A 20627-nucleotide genomic window follows, 5' to 3' on the forward strand; every position below is an offset into this window, starting at 1 on the left:
CACTTTCTCCACTCCATGCATGATTTTATAGACCTCTATCATGTCTCCCTGCAGTCATCTTTTTTCTAAACTAAAAATCCCCCGGTGTTGTAACCTTGCTTCATAAGAAAGGTGCTCTAGGCTCTAAGCCTGATCATCTTGGTTGCCCTCTTCTGCACCTTTTCCAGTTCTACAATGCCCTTTTTTAGATGTTGTGACCAGAATAGTACGCAGTACTCCAGGTATGGCCGCACCATAGTTTTGTATAAGGGCATTATAATATTAGCAGTTTTATTTTCAAGCCACTTCCTAATCATCCCTGGCATGGAATTGGCCTTTTTCATAGCTGCCGCACATTGAGTCGACACTTTCAACGAACTGTCCACCACGACTCCAAGATCCCTCTCCTGGTCAGTCACCGACAGCTCAGATCCCATCAGCATATACTTGAAGTTGGGGTTCTTCATCCCAATGTGCATCACTTTACACTTGCCAACACTGAACAGCATTTGCCACTTTGTTGTCCATTCACCCAGTTTGGAGAGATCCTTTTGGAGCTGCTCACAATCCGTTTTGGATTTCACTACCTAGAAGAGTTTGGTATCATCTACAAATTCGGCCACCTTGCTGCTTACCCATACTTCTAGATCATTTATGAATAAATTAAAAAACACCGGTCCCAGTACAGATCCCTGGGGACCCCACTTCTTTCTTCCCTCAATTGTGAAAACTCTCCATTTATACCTACCCTCTGTTTCCTGTCTTTCAACCAGTTAGCAATCAATACTTGTACTTGTCCCCTTATCCCATGACTGCTAAGTTTCCTCAGGAGTCTTTGATGAGGAACTTTGTCAAAAGCTTTTTGGAAGTCCAGGTATACTATGTCAACTGAATCACCTTGATCCACACACTCGTTGACAATCTCAAAGAAGTCCAAAAGGTTTGTTGGATCTGTCTGAATTTAAAAGAGCTGTTTGGGGGCTTCTAGAAGCCAAACAAACTATTGACATAACAATTGCCTTTTTTGGAACAGATTGGGGGCAGGGCCACCAAGGCAAGGAGGTAATCACAGGGCTTCTTTTGAGGGACACAGATCCCTATCTTATCTTACTCAACTGCCAGTCTTATCCTTTTGCTCACAATCTCTGTGGAAAGATACCTTCCCTTCCCTTCCCTTCACTTCCCTTCCCTTCCCTTCCCACTTGGATTACCAGTTTTATGACCCATGCCTTAAAAATAATAATAATTAAAAAGCAATTGGTGGGCCGGCATGCTTCAAACTATACACACTGAATGGTGTAGCCATGCAATACCACCATAGGAGATTTCACAATGTTCTGCCCAGCCATTCTGGAGTTATGAGGTGCCCCAAAGGGGCTTCTACTCATTTAATATGACAGCAAGGAGAAATTTCCTTCAAATAAGGCATGATTGCTGATCACAGTCAGAATGGGGGTTTCAGTTCCTGCATTTTTGTTAACATTGTGCCATGAAACAAAGAGGTTATGGCATTTTTAACAAGTGTTTAGAACTTTAAAAAAAAATTATAAAAAATCAGTGAGTTGACTAATCTCCTTCAAAGCCCAAACACTTAATACTATCATCATTTATTAGCATCATGAGAAGCCCGAGAACAATGTGTTAGGGGAGCTGATTCAGTTGCCACACCCTCCAGCCACACTATCAGCCAAGCTAGGAGAGGGCAACAATGTAATGGGCCATATGTTGATTAAATTTAGAGGTCAAACAAGAGAGCCACCATTGCCCATTGAAGTCAATGGTTCAGTAAATGGAGTGGCAAACATACTGAGCAGCCAACCACACACCCAAGAGGGATGCAGGCTCGCAGTCTCCATGGCACTCATCATCACATGGATGCTTCCTACTGATAACAGGCAAAGCTCCCTACATCCTGAGCACTGTGACAGAGCAGCTGTGACTAACCCCCACTGGTAATTTTGGGTCACAGCTGCGCTGATGCAGCTCTTAGGATGCACAGAGGTTCCCCTGTCCTTGGATACGACCATCCACATGATGATGACTGCTACAGAGCCAGTGAGCCCACATCCCTCTTGGATGCATGTCTGTCTGCACAGTATGTTAGCCAATTCATGGATAAACCCAAAATACTGATTTATTTTAACTGATTAGTTATACTGCCTTGAATGAAAAGGATCAATCTGATAATCAAATACTGATCCATACTTTGAATGCCCACCCCTGTTCAGATGTGGGACCCGCAATTGCCCCCTTTCTCCCCCTCCTAAAAAAAAAAAAGATCCTCCTGAATCTTAGGCTTTAGATATTTTGCTTTAAAAAATTTTAATATTGTAAAGGTGCCATTCAAATAAGGGTTTTTAAGGAATGTCATAGTTTCTACTAGAACAATAGTGACATAGTCTGTAGGGAAGAAAGCTCCCACCAACTGTAGCAAAATGATTGAAAATGTTCTGTCCTCTTGTTGACAAACATGGAATGTGCTGACATATAATTAACACATTGTGTTTTCTAAAACAATGAGTTCTTAGCTGTATTAGAAATGCAGAAGTACCAGAACAATACACTTTATTCTGCACATCACAAAGGCAATATCATGGAGCAAGTTGGATAGTACTCTATGCACAAGGAAAACCCAGGTGACTAGCAAGAAGGTTAAGTTCTTCTGAACCTCACTTGAGAGTCTGGCACATTATTTTCTGGATCTAACCTGCTCAGACCAGGACAGGGACAGAACAATAAAGGATATTTGTGTCCCATTACAAGCTTAGTTACAGTATAAGTCTCCTTACTCAACAATCCTGATATCTAATTCTTCTGTTAAACACTAGCTAGAATGTAATTGGGGTTATTCCAGTGTAACATTTAGCATGCTAGAGTCATCATCATGTATACACCAACATAATAATGTTTTGTTAGAACTGAGATAAGTGTTAGAAGCATTTCTAGGCACAATGCACATGAACTGAGGTGTATGCACCACTGTGTATTATATTCACCATCTTCTCCTTTATTTATTTATATTTTATACTGCCCTTTGTCCGAAGAACCCAAAGAGGTTAACAACAATATAAAAACAGTAATAACTCTTCAATAAAAGCAAACTACTAAAATAAAAACATAGCTACATTAAAAAGAGAGACGGGGCCACTCATTGGCTGAACTCATTGGCTGAATTGGGTGGTAGTTATTTCCACCTCATTTGTCTGTTGCCTATATTATTATTTCTTGTTTACACAGTCAGACAGGTGTTATTGACTGGTTTGTTTTATCCAGACATCAAGTCCTCCCCAAGGACTTGGGATGGCTGAATTTTATCATCAATACTGTTGGTTATTATAGATATCATCGCAAAATATAGGCTGTTCCCAGTCCAAGTTACTTTTTGTAATTGACTGATGTTGATTTCTGTGGCTATTATAATATAATATATATATATATATATATATATATATATATATATATATATATATATATAAATTATTTTACATTTATATCCTGCTCTTCCTCAAAGGAGCCCAGAGCAGTGTACTACATACTTAAGTTTCTCCTCACAACAACCCTGTGAAGTAGGTTAGGCTGAGAGAGAAGTGGCTGGCCCAGAGTCACCCAGCAAGTATCATGGCTGAATGGGGATTTGAACTTGGCTTTCCCAGTCCTAGTCCAGCACTCTAACCACTACACCATGCTGACTCTCAGAATCTCTATTGAATTTCATCCTACCACTACAAAGACTAGTATTTAAGGTGATAAATGCCTCCTTGTCTTTTTAGAGGAGGTCATCCATGAAGTGAAGCACACCTTTCCTTGAATCCAGCTACAACTCATAGGATCCTCTGCCAAAGTTGTGTGGCTGGCCCATGGAAATCATCCAAGGAACCATCTTCTGGATGCTAAATGTTAAATGGGAACTGTTGCTTAAGCACAGTTCTAAATCTAATACATAACTTAGAGCTATTCTAGTACAGGGGGTTAGGCTATCTCTTCCACTCTCTACATGTCTGGCCTGACACAGCTGTAGTATGTTTTTTGTTGTTATTTAAAGGTACCATTGCTTTCTATATGTGAATCTGTTTTAGAGGTCATGAAACTGAGAGGGAAGGAAACAAGTTACTCTTTTCTGCAGGGCTATGTACCATCAAAGACAGGAGTAAAACTCTCATCTCATAATTCCCATCCCTGCTGTGATCACTAGACAACATTCCTTTCCTGTCAAGACTAATCACAAACATATTTAAAATAAAATGTTGGTTTGTTCTTCCAAACTCTTATACTAACCTCAAATGCTATTCTGACTTGCTCTAGTGAATGCTATCATCAGCCTCCAGTAGATGAAAACTTCAAAATCCTATCACACCAATTAATGACGATGTTGCAGTTCGTCAAATCAGTTGGAAGGCCAGTGACCTCCCCCCCCCCGCCCCCAGAATGAATAATTCTAGGAAATGCATAAATATATAAATTAAAGGTAGCACATAGAGTCCAAGAATCCAGGACTACTTTTGCCATACACAATGCTTCTGTAAAAGACTGAAAAGGTTGAGTAGCCAATGAAACCTGAGTCAAATGAAAAATGTAAATATTTATTTTATTGTTGTTCCAGTAGTTGGGAAGATGCCTGGAAAAGATTAAGAAATGGGTCATGCTTTCCTTTCAAGAATGTTTTGTGAGGTCTTGCAGTGCAATCTGCATCAGATAAACTTGATCCTGAGGGATTACTAAGATATTTTACACACATGAGAAAACTATTAGCATACCCTTGACACAGCAAAGTATTAAACAATCAGAATGTTTAGGGAAACCAAAATCTTGATATAACATTGACCTAAGCTATAATTACCCACAAGATCGAACTCTTCTACAATAGGGGACATTAGCTAAGATTTTGAATTGTGAAATATAGATGATTATTTTCATATTGAATCAGCCATTTGCCACATAAGAACTCAAATGAAACAATGGATGAAATAAATATTTTACTCAATCTCAAAACAGATTTTATTCATCTATTTTATGGCATTCATGTTGGCTTAGGTTGGTATTATACAAACATTTGCCTGTCAGGAAGTTAAAACAACCTGACTGGGGAAGGAGATGGAATTATACAAACAGTATATAATGGGGTATAACTACCCCAAGCCAAGTTCCAATGCAGTTTGTTAGACTTCCTTAGCAATGCTCTATTTGCATATAAGCTGAATTGGATCACACTATGGCCACTTATTCCCCAATTCTACAACTCCTACCAGGTCCTGGGCACCACTCAGGATCAAGGTCACTGTCTTTCTGGTTGGTTCCATGACCAGCTGTTTTAAGGCACAGTCATTTAGCATGTCTAGAAATTTGGCCTCTCTGTCAATACCCACATGTAAATTTGCCCAGTCTGTGTGAGGGTAATTGAAGTCACCCCCTATTACAGCTCTATCTCTCTTTGACACCTCTTTGATTTTCTTCCCCGACTCCAGCTCATTCTCAGCATTTTGATTTGGAGGGTGATAGCACGTCTCTAGTAACACATTTCCTTTCAGTCCTCATATTGTCGCCCATAATGATTCTGTGGAGGACTCTGGTCCCCCCATTTTATTTATTTATTTATTTATTTATTTGTTTGTTTGTTTGTTTGTTTCCTATCACATTTTTATACAGCTCAAAACGCAAGTTCTCTGGGCAGTTTACAAGACAATAAAAAGCCTGGGTGAACAAATACGTCTTGACTGCCCTTTTAAAAGTTGTAAGAGATGGGGAGGCTCTTATTTCAGCAGGAAGTGTGTTCCAAAGCCTTGGGGCAGCAATGGAGAAGGCCTGTCCCCTGAGTAGCCACCAGATGAGCTGGTGGCAACTGTAGACGAACCTCTCCAGATGATCTCAATAGGCAGTGTGGTTCATAGCAAAGAAAACATTCTCTTAAATACCCAGGCCCTAAGCTGTTTAGGGCTTTATAGGTTATAACCAAAACCTTGTACTTTGCCTGGAAACATATTGGCGGCCCGTGTAGATCTTTTAAGATGAGAGTGATATGGTCTCTCCGAAATGACCCAGAAACCAACCTGGCTGCTGCATTCTGGACTAACTGCAGTTTCTGGTCTACGTACAAAGGCAGCCCCACATAGAGCGCATTGCAGTAGTCAAGTCTGGAGTACCTCAACCTGGGACACCAGGTAGAGTTTTGTATCCAGAAGCACCCCCAGACTGCGTACCTGTTCCTTCTGGGGAAGTGTGATCCCATCCAGAACAGGCAGATCAAAACCATCTCCCAAGTTCTGACCTCACACAATAAGTACCTCCGTCTTATCTGGATTCAGTCTCAGCTTGTTACCTCTCATCCAGCCCATCACTGCCTCCAGGTAGATATTTAGGGAGGTTATGCCTTCTCCTGATGACATTGACATGGAGAAATAGATTTGGGTATCATCAGCATACTGATAACACCCTGCACCAAATCTCCTGATGATCTCTCCCAGCGGTTTCATGTAGATGTTAAACAACATCGGAGAGAATACAGAGCCCTGAGGGACACCATACCAACGTTCAGTTTTTGAAGAACAACAGTCCCCAAGAGACACTATCTGGAATCTGCCTGAGAGGTAGTAGTGGAACCACTGCAAAGCAGTGCTTCCCACCCCCAACCCTTCAGACGCTCCAGAAGGATACTGTGGTTGATAGTATTGAAAGCTGCTGAGAGGTCCAGAAGAACCAACAGAGTCACACTTCCTCTGTCAATTCCCAATTGGAGATCATCCATTAGGCCGACCAAGGCAGTCTCCATCCCATAGCCCACCCGAAAGCCGGTCTGAAACAGGTGTAGATAATCAGTTTCATCCAAGACTGTCTGGAGTTGGGAGACCACCCCCCTCTCAATTACCTTGCTCAGCCATTGAAGGTTGGAGACAGGCCTATAGTTGCTCAACTCTGAGGGAATCCAGGGCAGGCTTCTTCAGAAGTGGTCCAATAATTGCCTCCTTAAGACAAGGAGGTATCCTGCCTTTCCTCAGAGAAGCATTTATGATCTCTACCAGGCCCTTTACAGCAACCTTCCTACCAGATAGTATTAGCCATGTTGGGCAAGGGTCAAGAGAACCTGTGGTAGGCCACATCGTTCCAAGCAGCTTGTCCACATCCTCACGAGTCACAAAGTGAAAATGATTCAGCCTAACCACATAAGAAGAGTCGCTGGACACCTCCGATTCAGACACTGCAGTAATTGCGGAGTTTGAATCCAAGTCAGCCTGAATATGAGATATTTTATCTATAAAGAAATCATTAAACACATCACAGCTGGTAATAGATGATTCCAAATTCTGATTCAAGGGAGGAGGGGCACTCACTAGCCCTCTCTCAACCGTGGACAACTCCACCGGACGTGAACTTGCTGATGCAATACAGGCCGAAAAGAATCGCTTCTTTGCCGCCCTTATTGACAGAGCATAGATCTTCAAATGTGCTCTATGTTGTAATCTGTCAGATTCAAGTCTAGTCTTCCTCCACTTGTGCTCCAGTTGTCTACCTTGCCGCTTCACCCCGCCCCCCATAGTTCTTCCGTATACCAAGGGGCCAATTTTGAAGCAGATCAGAGAGGACGCTTAGGTGCGATCATGTCTATGATCATGGAAGATATATAAATGTATTAGATAGATAGACAGACAGACAGACAGACAGATAGATAGACATGCATACGCCAAGTCTCTTACCTGCTGTTGGCATGAGCTATCTCCCTTACCATCATTTGAACTTTTTGACCAATTGTCATGTGTTTATTTCTGATCTGCTCCTGATTCTACTCTGTCCCCTTCTAGTTTATCCAAAACATTTGCACCCTTGCACCTTAGGGGACCTTGCACCTTAGGGGACTTTGCTGAACCAGGTACCGCCCATTTCCTGTCAGCAATCTCCCAAGCGTCATTTTAAAAGCTGCTTTGCGACCTTTTTTATTTTAAGCACCAGCAGTCTGGTTCCTTCTTGGTCCAAGTATAGCCTGTCCCTTTTCTGTAGGATTTGCCCCAAAATGTATCCCAGTGCCTAACAAATCTAAGCTCCTCCTCATGGCACCACTGTCTCATCCACACATTGAGATCCCTCAACTGTCTTGGTGGAACAGATAGCACGTGGAACAGATAGCACTTCAGAGAATGCTACCCTGAGGGTCCTGGACTTCAATATGCTACCTAGCAACCTAAATTTGGCTTCCAGGACTTCCCGGCTGCATTTCCCAACATAGTTGGTGCTGATGTGCACCATGACAGCTGACTCCTCCCCAGCACTGCCTAACAATCTATCTAGATGCCACGTCATCTCTCCAACCTACTGTCATAAATCTCTTAGCTCAGCTAATCCAATAGGATTTACAACCCCTTCAGCTCACCCCCTGTGAGTTAAACAGAAAGTAGCAGTGAAGCTGCACGAAGGAAAATGAAAGACTCACAAAGAAACATAGTAGTAAACGAATAAAGTCCCCTGAACTGAACTAGGTACCCCCCTCTACAATAACTGAGTAATATCTGAAAAGAAAGCAACAGAGCAAGGAATGAATAGAACAAAGGACAGCAGAGCAAGGAATTTACAGAACAAGAAACAACAGAGCAGGAAAGAACAGAACAAGGGCAAACTGGAACTTGAAAGGTTGAGGAATTCTAAATAGGAACACGGTCTAAATAGGAACGCGGTAAGTGAAAGTTGCTAACAGCAATCTGTGCAACTAACAGACTGCTTAATATAGGGCTCAAGATAACTGGCAGCCAATCAGGCTTTCCTGAGTCAGCACTTCTACTTCTTCTCCTGTGATATCCTGCGCCTGCGTGTCTCCCACTGAGCCTTTCTCTTGAGACATCTTCTCAAGACAAGTGAAATCCCCGACTCCTCCTGATCAGCCTCCTCAGCTCTCATGTCTGGCAGCTGTCCTGATTCCTCAGCTCCAGAGTGTGTTCTCTCTGTCAAATCCTGTTGCTGTGCCTCAGAGCCTGCACTCCCAACCGAGTCCTCCCATTCCTCCTCTGACTCTTCTGAATCAGAGGTCTGAGCCATGACACCTTCACGCGAAGAAGGCAGGTCACCGTGCAGTCCACACAGAGGCGTAACTAGGGAAAATAGCGCCTAGGGCAAGCACAGAAATTGCGACCCTGTCCAAACAGGAATGATGGGACTTGTAGTCAACAATATCTGGAAATCCCTGTTAAAAGGAACACTGTACCATCTAGACATGGTTGTTGATCAAAACCTGAAAACATGAGCCATCTCTGTAAAAGACTTAGAACAACAGTCAGGAGTTATGTGAGGATTCCAAGTGTCATTTTCTCTGTCTCATCTCATTCTTTTTAAAAAACATGACTTTGTCCTAGAGGATCACCTGCCCAAATAGCCACTAGCAAAATAGGGAAAGAAGAAGGTGGGGGGGGGGGGCATAAACCAGTGAATGATTCCTGCCAGCCTTTGTCTTATGATGACTGTTGGCTCATGATGGGGTATACCGTATTTTATGGACTATAAGACTCACTTTTTCCCTCGAAAAATATCCGCCAAAATTCAGGTGCGTCATATGTTTACACAGTTTAATATGTTAAAACTCTGAAAAACTGGATTAAAATTAAGGTGCGTCTTATAGTCCGTAGCGTCTTATAGTCCGTAAAATACGGTATGTGCATTCACCACACCAGTGCTTACTTTGACACCAAGAGGGAGGAGGATACATTAGTTTGCCACACTAGACAGAGGCATTTGCAACAGGAGCAGATAGCCAAGTTCTGCCAGGGCCAAAACCAGCCCCTGCCAGACTAAGAAATCATTGTAATTTGCCCCTTCCTGTCACAAGCAGCTTGCTGTTCTTTTATTATTGACTCTAACTCTCAAATATCCCAGTCATGGATGGAAAATTCAGGGTCAATTTACAAGAGACACATTTTCTACATGGAAGTTTCTTCTGTGCAGGTGTTGTGCAGAAACCCATGTGTAGTGACCGCCAGGGGCATAGCAAGGTTGGAATGGGCCAAGATGAGATTTTAAAATGGGCCCCCAGCCCCTCAAAGTCCAGGGCCTCCACACACCCCAGGCCCCCAAGGATTTAAGTCTGATATTTCAAAATAAGTGTGCTGCCTGGAAATACATTTCACTGAATACACACATGCACACTTCACAGTATATACAGTAGTGATATACATTGAGTACTATATATTTGTGCTTCTTTTAATGCCTAGAACACACTAGCAATGCTAATTATTGAAATGGCCCCCTCGCTGCAGATTAGCCAAGGAGACTTACAACCATGCAGGATGAGCCTATGTTTGTTTTCTCAGATTTCTGAACAAATTCAGTAAAGTTTGATTCCAGGAGGTTTTTCACACGAGGCTTTTAAAGCCCTTTAACATACATCTCCTCTGGAATGGAGGTGCTGCATTCACATGTTGGCCAGATTTACCCTGAAGTCCCTGCAAGTTATTGGAGAGCAGTTCACACACAAGAAAAATAAAATAAAAGCACAACACATGCTTCACAGTTCTCACTCAGACCTTCTGGGTTGCAAAACAACTTGAACATAAGTGCATTTATGAATGAATGAATGAATGAAAGAATGAATGAATGAATGAATAAGTATTTGTTCCAGAAGTGCTTGTAATTTTCTGACATGACACAAGCCACTTATAGGCCTTTTTAGATAGTTTTTGTTTTTAAAGCCAGCACATTTTTCAGTCTGTTTTAAATTAAATATTCAGAGACATCTCAGTCTTGCCCCAACCCCCATATCAAAGCCCTATGGCAAGCAGATCCCTATATTGGGCGGGGGGGGGGTAACCACAAAAAGGAATTCACAGCCTACCTGGCAAAGGCTCTACTGGATGGTCTGGGCAGAGGGTCTGCTGCAGGAAACTCTGTCAGCCTCTTTCCTGGCTTCCTGCCTCCCTTGGGGCCTGCTGAGTTCAGGCTTCAGGGAGGCCTACTCGGAGGCCTCTCTGGAAGCCCCACCCACCCACCAATCAGCTGAGAGGCGGGGAGAGAAGAGCTCTGCAGTTTGTAGGCTGCTCCGATCCTAGGCCGGAGCTGGAGGCAAGTGGCTGAGGGGGTGGGGCTGGGCAGGTGGGCAATGGGGTGGCAGGAACTGGCGTGGCGCCCCCACCTCAGTGGTGCCTAGGGCACGTGCCCTGCCTGCCCCCCCAAGTTCCGCCTATGAGTCCACACATGGGTCACAAACCCATCTCTCTATGCCCCTAATGATCACCCACTACTAGGAGGCCACCAACTGCCAGAGAATTATCCTTTGCAAGACGAAATGGGTGCATCACCCAAATACGGGGTCCCTTCTAAGGGATCATTTCCCTCTTTCACAGACTGATGTCCTCCTTCCCTGTGACCTTCATTCTCCATGACAGCAGAGGATCTGTCAGCCTGGGAGTAGAATGCCTCTATCATATCCCTGAGGGTCTCATCCAGATACTTCTCTGCCTCCCTGAGCTTCCCCAGGTCAGCCATCTTGGCTTCAAGGGAATGAGCTTCTTCCCTGAGTACCAGGAACTCTTTGAATCAAGCAAATACCAATGACTTCTGCACCTCAGGCAGACAGTTCTACATGGAACACTCCACGCAATACAATGGGAAGTACCATCTCCCCTGCTGGCATTGTACCTTCATGACTGGTTTTATTGGCTATTTAGAATACACAGAGCTTGTTTACTTGTAAGTTAGATTTTAGCTGCAGTTGTCAGCTAAATAAAGGTTTTAAGCTCTGTCCTCCAAGAAAATCACAGCTTGTAATTTTTGAATTCAAATACAGCTTGTAATTCAAGCTGTAATTCATGCTAAAAATTATAGCATGAGGATAAGTATAATTATTACTACTACTAATAATAATAATAATAATAATTCAATTTCTATACCACCCTTCCAAAAATGGCTCAAGGTGGTTTACACAGAGAAATAATAAATAAATAAGATTGTTCCCTGTCCCCAAAGGGCTCACAATCTAAAAAGAAACATCAGATAGACACCAGCAACAGTCACTGGAGGTACTGTGCTGGGGTGGACAGGGTTACTTACTCTCCCCCTGCTAAATAAAGAGAATCACCACATTAAAAGGTGCCTCTTTGCCAAGTTAGCAGGGGATTAATTAGCAAGTACTCACCTTCTCCTTATTAGCAAGTACTCACAAGTTAGCAAGTACTCACCTTCTCTTCATGTTGGGTGTCTCCTTTGTGTTAAACGGGGACCACTTGTGTACCTCCCGGCACAGTTCCACATTAAACTACACACAAAAGTCCTTTTATATTTGTTAGCAACTCCTATTCACAAAGCACCAGCTAGCAAATATCCCCACAGGTCTGAGCCTTGTCTTCTCAAGAGTTGCTTCCAAACTGAGCCACCACAGGAATTTGGCCCCTTCCACAAGCTGCATGACTCATCTACTAATCCCCACCTACAGTCTCTCTAGGCACAACTGAAACTGAAAATGCCCTGTCAAAAACAAACCCCTAGCAAGCCAAAAATCAAGCCCCAGAAAGGACTAGCCCTAACAAACTTACTTGGTCTTTTCCCCCTTGCTTTCTTGTTTGTTTGTTTGCTGCTTGCTTCTTTAGGAAAGAAAACAAAAGTTTGCTGCGTCCCCTGGTCTGAGCCTTATCTTCTCAAGAGTTGTGAGCCACCACATAATGTACCCACTACTCAGAACCACTACATAAGATAATTGAGAGAGTGTCCTTTGTAGTCAAACGTGTACATTTGCTGGCACATCCTGTCTTTAAAATGAAGGAGGAAAGTTTAGCTGTAAAATGAAGAGCTACAGCCTGGAGTACGGTCACACGCCTTTCTGCCAGCTTCCCTGGACATTTCTATCATCCCACCCAGCAGAGAGGCCTACACCCAAGGCCAAATATTTTGAAACTAGGGCAGACATTTCCTTTGGCTTTCTTCTCTTGCAAAGTTTCTTTCTTTCCAGATTACTTCTCAGTGCAAACTGTATATATTTCACATCAAGACTACAAAGTAACTAAAGACAGATTGCTTGCAGGCCCTCTGCATGGACAGTGGGAGGGGAGGGCTTGTATTTCTACAGAGCAGTTTCAGGTTTTTTGTGGAGAAAGTATGGGAATTTTTTTATTCCAATGCATTACATTAGCTATGGATTATACAGGGTGCAGCACCCTGCCACGAAAGAGTGGTGTGTGTGTGTGTGTGTGTGTGTTGGTTCTGTGTAACTCCAAACTGTGTCCTGGCTTCTACCAAGCTCTCAGGGGCTCCTTTGCCTACTAAGAATTGCGTCAACAATGCAGCAACAAGCCTCCCTTTGGGAATAATGGGAGGCTCATCACTGAAGTGATGATGTGATTATTAGTACTGGTGGAGTCTCTGCAAACTTATTAGCAGCATGGTTGTGGTATGGACTCACATGGAGCCAGTCTGTGCACTCTGCTTTTCCACTGGCAACTCACTAAGCGGTATGTAAGCCCCCAATAGCAAATTCAATAGAATGCTGGGGTAATGTTGTGTTTTTGTTTACAGAACAAAAAACTGTAAATGGTAAGTAGGTCTTCTGGAACATTGGCTGATATACTGTGCAGTGTCACACACATGGCAAAGTTGTGCACATTACAAAAATTAAGCAAATGGAATTTAGTGACAGTGCACACTGTCACGCAACACAGTCTGTGTCATTTTTGCACTTGTGGAGCAGTGCTCTTGCACAACTGCGTGGACATTATGTTCCACCACCACCTCTGCACAGCTGACATTTGCCTAAAAGGTTTAAGTTTTAGAGCCATTTCTGTGTGAATCCTACAAAGAACAGTGCGCCTGGGGTAGGATTTTACCCCATTTGTCAGGATGATGAACTATGTACTCCACAAAGAAATGCATACTAACATATTTATAGGTCTTGCTTTTACTGTACAAGAGAGAACACTATAAAAATAATAAGATAAAACAATTATTTTATGATATAGTTGTTCTAAAAATAATAAATATGGCCACCAGCATGGATGGCTTTAGAAGGGGCATAGATAAATTCATGGTGGACAGGTCTATCAATGGCTCCTAGTCTTGATGGTTATAAACCACCTTCAGTCTCAGAGGCAGGATGCCTCTAAATACCAGTTACAGGTTAGCAACAGTAGGAGACCAGGCATGCCTTCATTCAGTGTTCCCTTTAAGGCATGTGCATATGCACATGGTCACAAGTTTTTTGATGTCTCCTCGGTTAATTTTAGATCCTGCTCAGATTGAATCAGGAAGGCCCCACTCTGAATGCACATGCACACACACTGCCTTGATACTGCCAATCAGAACAAAACCCATTTCGCACACAGATGAAAATAAATTAGAGAGAACACTGACTTCATTTCTTACCTGTGGGCTTCCCAGAGGTATCTGCTGGGCTACTGTATGAAACAGGCTGCTTGACTAGATAGGCCTTGGGCCTGATCCGGCAGGGCTGTTCTTATGTTCTTATTCAACCTACTTGTCTGCTAAAGCAGCAGAAATTAGTTCAAAACAAAGACAACACAAATGGGAAGGGCTGAAGAAAAGAAGCTTCCTTGGTGAAAAAAGAGTGGGTATGCTAATTTTTGTCATGTGGGACGAATAAGTGAGACGGTTGTTGGTAGGAAACTAAAGTAGGTGGACCCTTGATGAGCCAATCAATCAGAGGCAAGATTAGATTTGACTGCAACTGGATGCCATTGAAAGTGTACCTTTCACTTCTATTGTCCTGGTTGTTCGAGTGCCTGGTGAGGCAACTTCACATTAAATACAAAATGGGTAAATGGTTCCCATCACTACTTAACTATGTGAAAGTCTTATCTATAAAAAATAGATCCTTTGATCCAAAATGGGGCTGCTGTGGCATCAATATCCATATGGGCAAAAGCATGGGAGAAGATTTTACCACAAAGAAGGCCTTGAGTTACATCCCAGCCATGTAGACAGTACTGAGCTAGATGAATCAATGCTCTGACTCAAATTACGACAGAAGCAAATAGAGTTTTCATAAGTCTAGTAAAAGTTCTTGGAGGAACAGGTCCCTATCAAGCCAGCTTAACGTATTTAGATGCGTGTTCTCCTGTTTGCTTCATACAGAAGTACCCTGCAATAGCTGTAGCAAGGGCTGGGAGAAATCAAATTTTCCCATTCTTTGCCAGATAAGCCCAAAATGGGTTTCCTATTCTCTCCTCCTTTCCCCCTCTTAAGAAAGTTGCTTTCAGTGAACATGATTGTGTTTGGAAGTAGCTGCTGTCTTTCCAAACTATGCACGTTTGCAAGAATTTCTGCTTAAGATCACCAAACACCATAAGCTCTTCTGTGTAAAATCTTTTCATCATGAAATGTGCATTACAAAGTACTCTGCTTGAACAGAAGTCACATTTCATTAGCTGTGCCATTATAGTGAATGACAAGTGCAATGTTACTTTGGTTTGAAAGCATTTGAAATGCAGGTTTAGAAGTATACTCCTGGAAGAATATTGCTGAATAAACCGGGAAACCTTTTTTCCCCTCCTGCTTTAAGATTATTTTGAAGATTTGCAGATGTGTACCACATACATTTTTCAGTTTTTAAAAGAAGTCATATGTTTAGTAACTCAAGCCTCTGAAATGAAATTCCCACTCCCATCCTGAACAGTCTAAGCAGATTACCATAACATAGAATGATTTATTAACATTTGGTTGTTGAATGTCTTATATTGTGAATCTTTATTAGTGGATGCAGAATAAAAGTGTGATATAGCCTTCCAAAGCTTTTGTCTCTCCAGCAGTTTATAAAGTTATGCATTTTTATTTTCTTTACAGCCCATCGGTGCTTTGAACCCAAAGAGAGCAGTCTTTTATGCAGAGCGCTATGAGACATGGGAAGATGATCAGACTCCACCTTATCATTATAACACTCATTATTCAACATCTGCTTGTACATTATCCTGGCTTGTTCGCATTGTAAGTATTTTTGCCTCTTGTTTATCACTTGATACTTTCACCTATAATGCCATATCCACTATTTGCTTCTATAATATGTGGTCATTGTGAATGCACAACAATATAGAAATCTTCATTTACATAGTAGTTGCTACTGTAGCCACTTGGACGGGTGTTTTTTTGTTTTTTTTTTAGTTAATGATGCCAGAACTGAAATGCAGGGGGTCAAGTAGGTCAAATCACTAATTTGACAATTCAGTCTAAAGAACACTCATCCTCGCATGATAATATATCCAGTGTGAACGAGCAATGCAGTATGCCTAATTATTATTATTTTAAATCAGAAAGATGGGTGAAAACCTTTAAAAAGTCTCTTGGATGAAAAGAATTAAAAACAAAAGCAGCGATATTTCAAATAATTGACAGAATTCTAAGCAATTTCAAGCTTAATGGAAAATGAACACATTTCAACAACAATGTCAGTATTTGATTTGAGTCTTTACCCTAGGAAAGCCTTACTGAGTAAAGATGTAAAGAAAAAAGTTGATTTCTTCATAAGATTTCAGTCAGTGTAGTAACTAAAACAGTGGGCTTGGAGGTGGCGGGGGGGGGGGGGTTGGGGAGAGAGTTCCGCTCCCCAGACAACTGTGACTATTAGGGTACAACAAGAAAAGATGCTACAGAGCCATCAGCAGCAGACCCTGCATTTTTTAAAAAGTTAAAAACAGAATGGCGCGATTCTCACTGCCAGGGGCTACGGTCCCAATTTTTGTTGGTCGTAAGAACCACTGGGCTCGCAGCCAAGCCCGGTGGTTCTTGAGTGGGTAACCTGCTCGAGAACCCCTGCTAAAAAGCAGGTTTGCGGAGCGAGTGCTCCAGCAAACCTGCTTTTTAGGCTCGTGAGTAGCTGCAGCGTGGCTTCGCACCATGCTTACTCATGAGTAGACCCCCGGCCAGGAGGCGAAAAGCCGCCTCCCGGCTCGGGGGTCTCCCCAGCACACTGGGGCTTGCGGGGGCCACCCGGCCCCCGCTCCCCGCTCCCCCCACCCCCCGCCAGCTCCGTCATAGAGCCAACCATTGTGTGGGCGGCCGATCCAGCTGCCCAGGGCTCTCTTCCCGCTCAGCACCAGAAACCGGTTCTCACTGCTCGTGAGACCCGGTCCAGTGTGGGAGTTCCTGAATCAGATTAAGGGAACAGCGCTGCATGAGGAAAGTTAACTCTTTCCCCCAGTGCCAGTATCCTAATCTAAATTGCAGTGGATCTTTAGGGCATGGGTCTGCATGATTTAGACTGGGAAAACACTTCAGAAGAAAGGCTTAACCTCCCTCTCTGTACTCTGGCCACTGATCTAATTCACCCTCCCACACTTGCTACTAACTTTTAAAAAGTATGTAAGATCCTGATCATGACGCTCCCACATTACCTCTAGTTTGACTTTATTATATATTATTGGCAAGTTACTGCCTCTCAGCCAAGCCTACTTCACATGCTTGTTCTGAGACTAAACCCCAATTCTGTTCTCCTTGGTAGAAGATAGGAATCAAATCCAATAAATACATAGTCAATATATAATACACTGAGGCTATGCACATGATGGGGCGAAATTGGGCTAGCGGAGGCTAGCCCGATTTCGCCCCATTGTGTGAACCACCAGGCTCGGCTGCAAGCCTGGTGGTTCCTAGGCGGGTAACCCGCCTAAGTACCCCTGCCCTAAAACCAGGTTTACGGAGCGAGCGCTCCGCAAACCTGGTTTTAATAATTGTGAGTAGCCGCGGCACAGCTCCGCGCCGCAGCTACTCATGAGTAGACCCCCAGAGGGGAGGTGAAAAGGTCTCACCAGCATGCCCTGCGCACTTGCGCAGGGCATACTGGAGCTTCCGGAGGCCGACCGCTCCCCGCTCCCCGTAGCCCCTGGCAGCAATCGTGTGGTTGGCCAATCCAGCTGCCAAGGGCTCCCGCTCAGCTTGCTCTCCCCGCTCAGCTCACCAAACCGGGTCCCACCAATCGTGAGACCCCGCTCATTGTCTTTCTTACATTGTCTTTCTTACCTGAGCCACCTAATGGAGCAGTGGGGAAATGACTTGACTTGCAAGCCAGAGGTTGCAAGTTTGAATCCCCTCTGGAAACACGTATATCAGGCAGCAGCACTATAAGAAGGCATCTTCTCATACTGCACGGGAGGAGGCAATGGTAAACCCCTCCTGTATTCTACCAAAGACAGCCACAGGGCTCTGTGGTCACCAGGAGTCGACACTGACTTGACAGCACACTTTACCTTTACTTTTCTTAGAGATGGTGGGGTGGGGGCAGAATGTACAATATATATTGATAACTGCTTATACAGAATACAGTTTGTGAGCCTAAGTGTTCTTTTGAATTATAAATTGTAATCTGAGGTAGCAGAAGAGTATTTCTTTTATTTAGGACAATACTAATCAAAGTAAAGTCAAGTTACAAAGTTTTATGATGAAGGACGTCACAAACATATTTGCTAGAATCAAATATTGGTCTCTGCTTTCTAACTCAGGATTGCAATATGAGGTGCTTAATGATTGCCTGAATGCTCTGGATCGTGTTATTTGCTTTTGGCATAATCAGGATTTTGAACCAGAAAGACCAATGACCTTTAAAATCATGGAAGGTTATCTTTTTAGTATAGTCAGTTACATAACTTTACATGGTTGCCAACCATTGTTCAAGGGTAAAATATTGAATTGTATTGTGCTCAGACCAATAACCATCTTCTGCATCTATCTGTCTGTGTTGTATGTTATTTAAATGAACGCCTTTGTTTGTTTATTTGTTTGTTTGTTTGTTTGTTTGTTTGTTGTGCCACTGACTCCAACAACTTTAGGCGGTTCACAAAAACAACCACAGAAATAACAACATAAAACAAACTATTAAAAACAGCCATTTAGAAATGTAAAACATTCAGAGATTACTTTTACACCATGTGTGGTGATAAGTACTGTTCAGACATATGTATAATATATTTTTCTAAACCAAATTGTGTGATATATAATGAGTTAATCACAAAACTTGTTTTCAACATAGTTTTCACTCACAAGTGCAACAGAATGCACATTATATCTGACTGATAGAAAAGTAGTTTGGATTTTTTAAAGACTGAATGTATATCTGCATTTTCAGTCATATAGGCTATGAGGTCTGTAAGAGACAGAGATGTTTTAGCTTAGAATCTCCTCTAAGAGGTTTTCTATAGTTTATGACCCACTGCATGCCTTCCGGCTTCTGCCTTGACTGCACCATCAGCCTGTCAGTCCTGACACTTAAAGGCTTGATATGATGACCCCAGATATTGATTAAAAAGCAGTTCTTATATTTTAGTTATTAGGATATAGTTTTAAATGAATGTGAGTAGGTTAGTTCATGTTGCAATCACACATTCTGTCTTTAAAAAAATGGACATGCCACTTCTAGAAATTGAACGTGTAGTTGTGATCACTGTGAGATATGGTAATTCTCCTCTGATGTCTTTATTTTGATATGGTTAAGCTTTCAAAATTCATTCTTCTTTCGGACCAAGCCTACCCATGTGAGCAACCTGAGTGGTTGCTGGGCCTGGCAGTATCTTCAGCGGTGGCAATTAACCAGCTTGCAATCTTAGAAGTGCACCCAAGAATCCTTTACACACAATCTCAGAGTTGCAGCCCAACATTCATGCATTGTTGCAAGGGAACCTGGGTCACACATCACTGCCTGGCAGCAAAATTTCTGCGGCTGCCTCTAGATTTTCACAGTGGTAAAGCAGGATGTTACCATTATTTTGTGCAATTTTGCAGAGCGTGTTGATCCTGGGATTACACAATTGTCCAGTGCAATCCTAATATCTTTTAGGGCAATGGCCCCATACAGTTGTAGGTAACAGAACCATTTTTCATATTGTTCAGCACACTTCAGGTGTCTCTCTTTAGACAAACAGCATTTCCTTCAAACTACCATGTACCTTTTAAAACACATTATCAGGAAAATTATGAAGGCTGCTTTGCTCCCCTCTACTGCTGGCAAGACTTCTCCCTGACAGCTGCTCCCCAACTGTTGGTCCCAAATGGAACCAGTTTGAAACCCCCTTTCAACATGAGCTCCTTTGGAGCTTTCCACTTGGCACTGGAGTTCTCTGACAGCTCTTTGCACACTTCACAAGTACAAACACCTATTGCTCATATATATCTTTACATGAACTATAGTACTATATAATATGGTATAACATTTTAAAAATTAGAGCACATTATAGAAGGAAGTACTGTGTGCATGTTTATATGCTTATAAAATTATTTTAAATAATGCAGAGGCTATGTGCTAAATGTAGATGAGCTGAAGCATCACTGTTAAGGATTAAAAAAAATCCCAAAGAGAGACACCATAGGTTAGTATAATGGAGCACCCTGCAGTGTTCAACTATTAAAGGCTTAATCCTTGACTATGAATTTTCTTGCTTTTTGTGTTTGTCTCAGACTCTTAAATAATATTGTCATGGAATTTAGGATTATGCTTTAACTATGCTTTAACATAATTTAGTATAATTACATTTTTCTGACTTAAAAAAAAATAATCCCCACTTGCTTCTGATTTTAGAATCACAGCTTCAACCAAAACAGACTACAAGAATAAATAAACATGTAGAGGATTTTTTTAAAAAGAGCTTTCAAACCCCCAAGTTATTTTTATTCCTACTAATAAATTTAAGATTTTTCAGTATCAGCAAGACCGATTATTTAAAGCATCCCTTTTGCTCCGTATACATGATGACTGA

At 42.3% G+C, this 20627-nt stretch overlaps 1 protein-coding gene across 11 annotated transcripts in view; it reads left to right on the plus strand.

Annotated features, from left to right (window-relative positions):
* Positions 1 to 20627, plus strand: part of NBEA (neurobeachin) — a 670094-nt gene that overhangs the window by 553406 nt on the left and 96061 nt on the right. For all 11 annotated transcript variants that reach the window (XM_053311836.1, XM_053311837.1, XM_053311835.1 and 8 more), the window contains one exon: positions 15733 to 15873. In XM_053311836.1, coding sequence (XP_053167811.1) covers positions 15733 to 15873 — 141 coding nt within the window. The remainder of the gene's footprint in view (positions 1 to 15732; positions 15874 to 20627) is intronic.

The sequence above is a fragment of the Hemicordylus capensis genome, chromosome 3, assembly GCF_027244095.1.
Source record: "Hemicordylus capensis ecotype Gifberg chromosome 3, rHemCap1.1.pri, whole genome shotgun sequence".
Taxonomy (NCBI): domain Eukaryota; kingdom Metazoa; phylum Chordata; class Lepidosauria; order Squamata; family Cordylidae; genus Hemicordylus; species Hemicordylus capensis.